The sequence below is a fragment of the Babylonia areolata genome, chromosome 33, assembly GCF_041734735.1.
Source record: "Babylonia areolata isolate BAREFJ2019XMU chromosome 33, ASM4173473v1, whole genome shotgun sequence".
NCBI lineage: Eukaryota > Metazoa > Mollusca > Gastropoda > Neogastropoda > Buccinidae > Babylonia > Babylonia areolata.
In genome coordinates, this window is record NC_134908.1 from 21,222,022 (window position 1) to 21,233,503 (window position 11,482).

General features: G+C 47.5%; 1 protein-coding gene across 3 annotated transcripts in view; it reads right to left on the reverse strand.

Moving 5' to 3' along the window:
- Positions 1-1,569: 1,569 nt before the first annotated feature.
- Positions 1,570-11,482, reverse strand: part of LOC143277042 (uncharacterized) — a 22,576-nt gene continuing 12,663 nt past the window's right edge. For 2 of the 3 annotated variants that reach the window (XM_076581770.1, XM_076581771.1), the window contains exons 2-7: positions 9,891-11,155; positions 8,798-9,098; positions 7,761-7,841; positions 6,689-6,832; positions 4,413-4,508; positions 1,570-2,107 (exon numbers count right to left, since the gene is read on the reverse strand). In XM_076581770.1, the coding sequence (XP_076437885.1) occupies positions 1,781-2,107; positions 4,413-4,508; positions 6,689-6,832; positions 7,761-7,841; positions 8,798-9,098; positions 9,891-11,131 (2,190 nt within the window). In that variant the 5' untranslated portion in view covers positions 11,132-11,155 and the 3' untranslated portion in view covers positions 1,570-1,780. The remainder of the gene's footprint in view (positions 2,108-4,412; positions 4,509-6,688; positions 6,833-7,760; positions 7,842-8,797; positions 9,099-9,890; positions 11,156-11,482) is intronic. The other variant, XM_076581772.1, reaches the window with a different exon arrangement.

Below are 11,482 nucleotides of genomic sequence, written 5' to 3' on the forward strand. Positions count from 1 at the left end.
AGACACATCAGTCCCGTATCGCACCACAATGTTGTGATATCACATTTAAAAACATTACATATCACAGGATATACTTATATATCATTACTTTTTTTTTTTTCTCTCACCCTGACAATTAAAATCTGCCCACGGAATTAAAAAGAAAACAACAAAATTGAATATCAATATAGATAAGTCTTTGTCCAAAATAACAGTAGAAATATATACACAGTCGGGAGTTAATTAAAAAAAACAACAACAACAAAAAACCACCAAAAAACCCCAAAAAAATCCCCGACAAAAACAAACAACAACAACAACAAAACATTCGGATGAGACGATAAACCGAGGTCCCGTGTGCAGCATGCATTTAGCGCACGTAAAATAACCCACGGCAACAAAAGGGTTGTTCCTGGCAAAATTCTGTAGAAAAATCCACTTCGATAGGAAAAACAAATAAAACTACACGCAGGAAAAAATAAAAAAAAAAAAAGAAAAAAAAAAAGGGTGGCGCTGTAGTGTAGCGACGCGCTCTCCCTGCGGAGAGCAGCCCGAATTTCACACAGAGAAATCTGATGTGATAAAAAGAAATACAAAAACAAAAAAAACAAAACAAACAACAACAACAACAAAACAATGACAGCTCACCAAAGGGAAGCCAGTCATTTGATGTTTTATGTTTTTACAACAAAAAAAAATTCAATAAATTACACACTATTAATATGCATAATGACCATGTCAAGGTGATCAATGCTCGTCATTTCACATTCCTGCATGCAAGAAAACTCAAAACATCAAAATTATTTGTCCATGTACATTACAGACACAATCCAGGCCCTTTGTCTTGTCACACAGTCGCTAGATTCGACTCGATTCCAATCGAGACAGCAGGTCCGATTCGATTGTTTCCGGTTTCGCCAGTTCTTTGAAAGTGCTGCTCCGCAATCCACCTTATTTATTTATTTTCTCAAGGCCTGACAAAGCGCGCTGGGTTACGCTGCTGGTCAGGCATCTTCTTGTCAGATGTGGTGTAGCGTATATGGATTTGACCGAACGCAGTGACGCCTCCTTGAGCTACTGATACTGATACTGGTATCCACCGTTCCCATTTCACCTGTTCAACCTCTTTTTTTTCTTTCTCTCCCTCCAGCCCTTGCCCCACCTCCCTCTCTTTCTCTGCAGTGTCTGTCCGTCTGTCTGTCTCTGTCTCTCTCTCTAAATTACTCTACTGAACCTACACGCCCGCACACGTACCCCCCCTCCCTCTACAAACACACACACACACACATATGCAGACATAATTATACGCCACACCCACACACACTCCAATGAAGAAAGTGGGATCTGTTGTTGTCATACTCACACACACACACACACACGCACTCTCTCTCTCTCTCTCTCTCTCTCTCTCTCTCTCTCTCTCACACACACTCACACACCACATCACACGCAACGCCTCCCCCCCCCCCACCTCCCCCCTCCTCCTTCACCCCCCCCTCCACAACTCAATCTAACGAAGAAAGTCAATTGAATCAAACACCCCCACCCCCACACCCACTTGCAGTCACCCACACCCCACCCCCACACCACCCCACAACTGAGTTGTTAGGAAAACCGGGAACATGCGAGTGGAGATCACCAATTTAGCGGAAGGTAAATCAGGGATAGGCGAATCGAAAACAGGCGAAGAGCCGAATCGGAACCGGAAACAGCCGAATCGGAACCGGAACCGGAAACAGCCGAATCGGAACCGGAAACGGCCGAATCGGGAAATCGGCTAATCGGGATGAGTGGACAGCGATCACAAGACAGATTTATTCCGTTTGGTCACAACAGACTGAGCAATCTTTTCCCTCTGAGCCTCCGAGAAGTTGAGCATCCGGACAATGGCTCGCAAATGTTCGTCGCTCGTGGGAACCTTGTCAGAAGTCAGGAAGTGATACATGGAATCCTTCAGGAAGGCCAGAGTTGTCTCCGCCTCCGTGGCCGGAAGCGGCACGGCGTGGTAGGTGTCGCGCCTCTGGATGGTCTGCCACCTGGCCAGTTCCGCCTGCGTGCGCATCAGCTTCTGACGTAGTTCCGCTTCCGTGGCGTCCAGGCTGCTGGCGTCTTTCCCGTGCAGCTCCATCTGGGGGAGGTCATGGAGCATTTGTGTGGAGAGGTCATGGAGTATTTATGTGGAAAGAGGTCATGGAGCATTAATGTGGAGAGGTCATGGGGTATTTATGTGGAGAGGTCATGGAGCATTAACGTGGAGAGGTCATGGAGTATTTATGTGGAGAGGCCATGGGGTATTTATGTGGAGAGGTCATGGAGTATTTGTATGGATAGGTCACAAGGTATTTATGTGGATAGGTCATAAAGTATTTATCTGGTCATTTTTTATTCATCTGCTTAGGTCAAAGGGTATTTATGTGGATAGGTCATAAAGTATTTAACTAGATTTCCAATACTGTTTTTATTTGAGTAGGTCACAAAGTATTTATCTGGATAGGTCATGGAATATTTATGTCGATGGGTCATTAAGTATTTATCTGGGCAGCTTATAAGTTTTTATTTGAATAGGTCAGAAAATATTTCTCTGGATAGGTCATAAAGTATTTCTCTGGTTAGGTCATAAACTATTTATCTGGATAGGTCTTTGAGTATTTATCTGGATATGTCATAAAGTATCTATCTCGTTAGGTCACAGTGTTTATCTGGATAGGTCATTAAGTATTTATCAGGTTAGGTCACAAAGTGTTGATCTGTACAAGTAAAAAAAGTATTTATCTGGACAGGACATAAAGGTATCTATATAGATAGACAGGTAATAAAGGTATTCATCTGGATAGTTAAAAAAAAAAAGTATCTACCTTGCTAGGACGTGCAGTATTTTATGTGGATATGACATACATTATTTATCTGGTTATTCATCAAGCATTTACCTGGACAGATCATACAGTATGTCCCCCCAAGGGCCAACAAGCCCCCAAAGGCTGCAGCACAAAGAACCAGTGCAGATCTTGCCTCCTAGTTTGAGAGTCATAGTCCTTCACAAAAGACAAAGCTTCCCATTGCGATGGAGAAACCGTTGGTCATACAGCACTCACTTTATTGTTGGCCAAATGCAAGCTTCTGCCAATGTGTGACAGCCCGACAGGTAAGTGAAGAGAACACCCTAAAAACCGAGCGTTGAGCCTAAACCTAGCTGACAGCTAATTCAAGACAATACCCTAAAAGCCGAGCGTTGAGCCTAAACCTAGCTGACAGGTAAGTGAAAAGAATACCCTAAAAGCCGAGCGTTGAGCCTAAACCTAGCTGACAGGTAAGTGAAGATAATACCCTAAAAACCGAGCGTTGAGCCTAAACCTAGCTGACAGTTAAGTGAAGACAATACCCTAAAAGCCGAGCGTTGAGCCTAAACCTAGCTGACAGGTAAGTCAAGAGAATACCCTAAAAGCCGAGCATTAAGCCTAAACCTAGCTGACAGCTAATTCAAGACAATACCCTAAAAGCCGAGCGTTGACCCTAAACCTAGCTAACAGCTAAGTGAACAGAACACCCTAAAAGCCGAGCGTTGAGCCTAAAACTAGCTGACAGCTAAGTGAACAGAACACCCTAAAAGCCGAGCGTTGAGCCTAAAACTAGCTGACAGCTAAGTGAACAGAACACCCTAAAAGCCGAGCGTTGAGCCTAAACCTAGCTGACAGCTAAGTGAACAGAACACCCTAAAAGCCGAGCGTTGAGCCTAAAACTAGCTGACAGCTAAGTGAACAGAACACCCTAAAAGCCGAGCGTTGAGCCTAAACCTAGCTAACAGCTAATTCAAGACAATACCCTAAAAGCCGAGCGTTGAGCCTAAACCTAGCTAACAGGTAAGTGTAGAGAATACCCTAAAAGCCGAGCGTTGAGCCTAAACCTAGCTAACAGGTAAGTGTAGAGAATACCCTAAAAGCCGAGCGTTGAGCCTAAACCTAGCTGACAGGTAAGTGAAGAGAATACCCTAAAAGCTGAGCGTTAGCCTAAACCTAGCTAACAGCTATGTGAAGACAATACCCTAAAAGCTGAGCGTTGAGCCTAAACCTAGCTGACAGCTAAGTGAAGAGAATACCCTAAAAGCCGAGCATTAAGCCTAAACCTAGCTGACAGGTAATTCAAGACAATACCCTAAAAGCCGAGCGTTGAGCCTAAACCTAGCTAACAGCTAAGTGAAGAGAACACCCTAAAAGCCGAGCGTTGAGCCTAAACCTAGCTGACAGCTAAGTGAAGAGAATACCCTAAAAGCCGAGCGTTGAGCCTAAACCTAGCTGACAGCTAATTCAACACAATACCCTAAAAGCCGAGCGTTAAGCCTAAACCTAGCTAACAGCAAAGTGAAGACAATACCCTAAAAGCTGAGCGTTAAGCCAAAACCTAGCTGACAGGTAAGTGAAGAGAACAGAGTGAGTTACCTCCTCCTCATGTTCAAATATGGCGGAGTCCCTCCCTTTCTTGTACATCTCCAGGAAGATCTCTTCGGCTCTGGCCAGTTTCTCCGCTGTTTCTTTCTGTGCGGAAGAGGAAACAACATGAAACGTGCATGTACATGGGTGCGTACACACACACGCACATACATACAAGCAAACGCGCGCGCATACACACATACACTCACACAAGCATGCGTATTCGCATGCCTTACACGGTTTGCGTGCGCAAAGACACACACACACACACACACACACACACACACACACACACACACACTGGAAACATAGCATTTAACTGTAGACATATTAAAGATGAATGTTGAAAGGTGAATTTAAAGGTCCCATTGCCTTATACGGCAATCAGAGCCATGAATTGATATCCACTGTGTCCAGGGCTGGGCATAGGAAGGCAGTGAATTCATATCCACTGTGTCCAGAGCTTGGCATAGGAAGGCAGTGAATTCATATCCACTGTGTCCAGGGCTGGTCATAGGAAGGCAGTAAATTCACATCCACTGTGTCCAGGGCTGGGCATAGGAAGGCAGTGAATTCATACCCACTGTGTCCAGGGCTGGGCATAGGAAGTCAGTGAATTCATACCCACTGTGTCCAGGGCTGGTCATAGGAAGGCAGTAAATTCACATCCACTGTGTCCAGGGCTGGTCATAGGAAGTCAGTGAATTCATATCCACTGTGTCCAGGGCTTGGCATATGAAGGCAGTGAATTCATATCCACTGTGTCCAGGACTGGGCATAGGAATGCAGTGAATTCATATCCACTGTGTTCAGGGCTGGTCATAGGAAGGCAGTGAATTATACCCACTGTGTCCAGGGCTGGTCATAGGAAGGCAGTGAATTCATATCCACTGTGTCCAGGGCTTGGCAAAGGAAGGCAGTCAATTGATAGGAGGAGAAGGAGGAGAAGAAGAAGGAGGAGGTGGAGGAAGAAGGAGAAGAAGAAGGAGGAGGAGGAGGAGAAGAGGAGGAAGAAGAGGGAGGAGGAGGAGGAGAAGGAGAAGAAGAAGGAGGAGGAGGAGGAGAAGAAGAAGAAGGAGGAGAAGTAGAAGATGAAGGAGAAGAAGGAGGAAGAGAAGAAGGAGGAGGAGAAGAAGAAGAAGCAGAAGAAGAAGGAGCAGGAGGAGAAGGAGAAGAAGAAAAAGGAGGAGGAGAAGGAGAAGAAGAAGGAGGAGGAGGAGGAGGACGAGGAGGAGGAGAAGAATAAGAAGAAGGAGCAGAAGGAGGAGAAGAAGAAGGAGCAGGCGGAGAAGAAGAAGAAGAAGAAGGAGGAGGAGGAGAAGAAGAAGAAGAAGGGGGAAGAAGAGGAGGAGGAGGAGGAGGAGGAGAAGAAGAAGAAGTGCAGAAAAACGAGACAGAGACAAACAATCAAAGACTTGAATTACTTTGCTGCAACACACACGGTGTGTTCACCAGTGATCAGGATTGGAGGCCCCGTTTCGGCATGGTGTTGTGTCCTTGGGAAAGGCGCTTTACTCCGAATTTCCCTCACTCCACTACGACTACCAGTCGGGGAAGGCAAAAACAGCGGAAGGAGAGGACTGGGCCCCGTCTTCCTATGCCAAACCCTTGACAAAGTGAATAGGAATTCACTGCCCTCTATGGCAGTGGAGTGATGGCCTAGAGGTAACGCGTCCGCCTAGGAAGCGAGAGAATCTGAACGCGCTGGTTCGAATCACGTCTCAGCCGACGATATTTTCTCCCCCTCCACTAGACCTTGAGTGGTGGTCTGGACGCTTAGTCATTCGGATGAGACGATAAACCGAGGTCCCGTGTGCAGCATGCACTTAGCGCACGTAAAAGAACCCACGGCAACAAAAGGGTTGTTCCTGGCAAAATTCTGAAGAAAAATGCACTTCGATAGGAAAAACAAATAAAACAGCAAGCAGGAAAAAATACAAAAAAAAAAAAAAGGGTGGAGCTGTAGTGTAGCGACGCGCTCTCCCTGGGGAGAGCAGCCCGAATTTCACACAGAGAAATCTGTTGTGATAAAAAAAAGCAAATACAAAATACTAAACAAATAAAATGCAAAAGAACCTTCAACCTTAACCTTTATGCTCAACCACACATGAAAATCGCTACGAGCACCATACAACCGCCCAGTCGTCTCCTTCTCCTTCATTGGTGGGCTGCAACTCCCACGTTCACTCGTATGTACACGAGTGGGCTTTTACGTGCATGACCATTTTTAACCCTGCCATGTAGGCAGCCATTCTCCGTTTTCGGGGGCACTGCCCAAAACCAACCTTCACATCCTCCAGCTCTTGCTGCAAAGCGGCCACCGTTTTGACCGACTCCTGGTGCGATTCTTGTAGTGACGTCACTTCCTGTCGAGCTGTTTCCGCCAATCCACGGGCCTCATCCAGTTGACGGCCAAGCTGTGTCTGTATCTGAAACAGACGACAGACAATATCCACCAACCGGTCAACCAATCAATCAACCAGTCACTTAATTTAACTCTCTCCATACGAACGGCGAAAGAGACGACGTTAACAGCGTTTCAGCCCAATTACCATCATCAAAATATTGCAAGCGGAAGGCTCATACTGAAGAGGTGAATGTTGACAAAGAATACCACAATTCTGACGACGGAAGCTAAAGGTTGGGTCATTGAGACACCCACTGGACATCCGAGGGGTCTGTGTAGAGGAGAAGAGAGGACTGGTCGTACTGAGTGAGTTAAAGGAAGGTAGTCATTCAGTCAAACTAACAAGGTAGCGAGCAACTCGTCTTTTGTACACGAGCCTTTGGTTGCAGAAATAATTTCAAGTTGGATTGGTGAATATTGTGTTGTGTTGTGTTGTGTTGTAGTGTATGGTGTGGTATTGTATGGTATGGTGTCACATTACACTACATCACATCACATCAATCCATACCACACTACATCACACAACACTACATCACACCACAACACACCACATCACATCACACCACACTACATCACATCAACCCATACCCCAACACATCACACAACACCACACCACACCACAACCACCCCACCCCATCTCACACCACACCACAACCACCCCATCCCACACCACAACCACCCCACACCACCCCAACCCATCTCACACCATCCCACATCACACCACACCACTCCACACCACACCACCCCATCTCACACCACACCATCCCACACCACACCACACACCATACAACCCCACACCCTACCCCACCCCGTTCCACCATACCCCATCCCAACAACACCCCACCCAACCCAACACCACACCACCCCACACCACACTCTACACCACCCCATTCCACCATACCCCACCCCAACACCACCCCACCCCACACCACACTCTACACCACCCCTACCCGTTCATTCTGTACGGCAGTCTCCTTGGTCTCCCTGAGCTGTGCTTCACGTGCCTGGATCTGCCTGGTGAGGTGCATCACCTGTATTGTATTGTATTATACTGTGTTGTGTTGTGTTGTATTGTATTGTATTGTATTGTGTTGTGTTGTGTTGTATTGTATTGTGTTGTATTGTATTATGCTGTATTGTGTTGTATTGTGTTGTATTGGATTGTATTGTGTTGTGTTGTGTTGTGTTGTATTGGATTGGATTGGATTGTGTTGTGTTGTGTTGTGTTGTGTTGTGTTGTGTTGTGTTGTTCTGTGCTGTGCTGTGTTGCGTTGTGTTGTCTTGTATTGTCCTGTGTTGTGTTGTGTTGTGTTGTACTGTTTTCTACTGTATTGCAAAAATCGTATCGTATCGTGTTGCGTTGCGCTGCATTGCGTTGTGCTGTGCTGTGTTGTGTTGTGTTGTGTTGTGTTGTATCGTAATATATGCGGCACGGTATAATGTGGTATGGTTTGGTACGGTATGGTATGGTATGGTTCTGTTGTGATGTATATATTGAACCGTAATATAAGCGGCTCGGTATGATGTGTTATGGTATGGTATGGCATGGTATTGCATAGCATAGCATAGCATGATATAGCATCACAATACACCTCACTACACCCACCCCACACACCCACCACACCCACCACACGACATCAACACCACACCACCCCACCCCATACCACCCCACACCACACAATACCACCCCACACCACACTGTACACCACCCCACCCCACCCCACATTATAGCACCCTACCACCCACCCCAACCATACCACTCCACCCCATACCACCCCACCCCAGCACCCTACCACCCACCCCAACCATACCACCCCACCCCAGCACCTACCACACCAGCACCCTACCACCCCACCCCACAAGGTACCACCCCCCACCCCACCCCATACAACACCATACCACACCACACTCTACACCACCCCACCCCACACCATACCACCCCACCCCATACAACACCATACCACACCACACTCTACACCACCCCTACCCGTTCCTTCTCCTCCGAGGCAGTCTCCTTGGTCTCCTTCAGCTGTGCTTCACGGGCCTGGATCTGCCTGGTGAGGTACATCACCTGTCCCTTCAGACTTCGGATCGTCTCCTCCTTCCTTTGGGAGGGGGTCAGGTAGGTCCCCTGCATCCCTCCTCCTGCTCCTCCTGCTCCTCCTCCTCCTCCACCACACGTCGCGGCGTCGGTGGAGGCTCCGTTAGAGTGGTGGTGGTGGTGGTGGTCATGGCATTCGTGAGCTTGGTGTTGCTTCTGAATGCGGAGTCGGCTGGCGATGGTGTCCCTGTTGTGTGTGTGGAGGGGGGGTGGGGGTGGGGGTGGGGGGGGGGCGGGGTGGTGGTGGTGAGTTTTCAGTTTGAATGTGTCAGGAAGTGGTCAAAGCGTGCGACACTGCAACACTACACTAACTACACTGCAACACTACACTAACTACAGTACACTAACTACAGTACACTAACTACAGTACACTACGCTACACTAACTAAACTACACTGCACTAACTACACTACACTAAACCAGACTATACTACACTAACTACGCTACACTACACTAACTACACTATACTACACTAATTACGCTACACTACACTAACTACACTACACTAAACTACACTATACTAAACTAACTACGCTACACAACACTACACTAACTACACAACACTACACTAACTACACTACACTACACTAACTACACTACACTACACAACACTACACAACACTACACTACACTAACTACACAACACTACACTAACTACACAACACTACACAACACTACACTAACTACACAACACTAACTACACAACACTACACTAAGTACACTACACTACACAACACTACACTAACTACACAACACTACACTAACTACACAACACTACACTAAGTACACTACACTACACAACACTACACTAACTACACAACACTAACTACACAACACTACACTAAGTACACTACACCACACAACACTACACTAACTACACAACACTACACTACACAACACTACACTAAGTACACTACACCACACAATACTACACTAACTACACAACACTACACAACACTGCACTAACTACACTACACACCTGCTCAAGGGACCAGACAGCGTGGACATGGTCTCACACACACTGCCTCTCTTCCCCCGCTTCCCCGAATCCCAGGAAGCCGAAAACCAGAACGGCTCGCACGCAGGAAAGCAGTCCTCCCCGCGGGGACCGCCGGACGGACTCTGCCTCCCCGGCTTGGGGCTTGGCGGACTTTTCCTCCCCAGTCCCTCCACCGTCCCTGGAGGCGGAGTCGAAGGACTTTTCCCAAGTCCTCCAACAGCCTCCTGTCGAAGACCCGACGGACTTTTCCTCACCAGACCAGCCGCCTCTGAAAGAGGACTTCCGGTCCTGTTCCTGGCGACGTCTGCTGAGTTCAGGGTCAGGCTTCTCCGGAGGCTGGGTGGGGAAGGGGCAGGGGAGCTCTTGGCAGAGCCGTGGTGGTCGCGGTTGCGGAGTGACTGATCGGAGCCCTGTCTTCGTGGTATGCCCGAAGGTTTGCGGTTCTTCTGTGATGCTAAGTCTCCTCCTCCTCCTCCGGCTGCTGTGAGGAGGCTTTGAGGTCTGCGAGCGACAGTGGTTCGATTCTCAGTGGCTGCTGGCTCACCAAGGCTGTCAACGCTGGTGACAGAACCAGCACGACAAAAAGACGCTGGTGATGTTGAAACCTCTCTGTTTGTGCCTTGAGCCACACGATTCCCCTGCTGACCCCCACCTCGATTCCCTGCAGTGTAGACTTCCGGTGTCGATCCCGAACTCTCAGAACAAATCTGTGACGTTCCGGCCTTAGGTCTAGCATCACGTGCAGCGTCAGGCATTCTTCTTTCAAAGGAGGCGTGGATGGTATCGGAAGCGTCGTTTTCGTTGCTGGAACGAGAACTTGAGTTCGTATTCATCATTGAAGCGACGTCGTGGTCTGATTTGGGGGCACCGTTTCTGTCTGAAGGAAGGTTGGAAATTGAACGTGGTTCGGTATTTGTGAAGCTTTGTTTATACTCTGCGTTATGAAGTTTGTCGCCATTTCTGGAAACGGAAACACCTGCGTTTTTTAACTCCATGGCTAAAGATGGAGCGTCGTCAAAGAAATGTCCGTAATTCAGAACCTCAATGTCGTCCTCCTCCAGAGAGTCCAAGGTCAGAGACTCTGTGTCGTCAGCTTCCCCGCGGAAGGTGTCTTCTGCTTGGACGTGGTACGGAACTGTTTGGTTGACGTCACAGCTGTGACGAAATTCCCGCTGTGATGACGTCAGAAAGGGTTTGTTCTTGTCTGGGGTAGCCGACATTGCCAGCGTGTGTTTGCGTTGGATCTGAAAACACAAGGGAAGTTAACTCTCTCCATACGAACGGCGAAAGAGACGACGTTAACAGCGTTTCACCCCAATTACCATCATCAAAATATTGCAAGCGGAAGGCTCTTACACTGAAGAGGTGAATGTTGACAAAGAATACCACAATTCTGACGACGGAAGCTAAAGGTTGGGTCATTCAGACACCCACAGGATATCCGAGGGGTATGTATAGAGGAGAAGAGAGGACTGGCCGTACTGAGTGAGTTAAAGTCATGTATTTGTGTTTGTGTTTGTATTGCGGTACAATATCACAATCTCTCTTTCTCCGACACCTCTCTCTCTCTC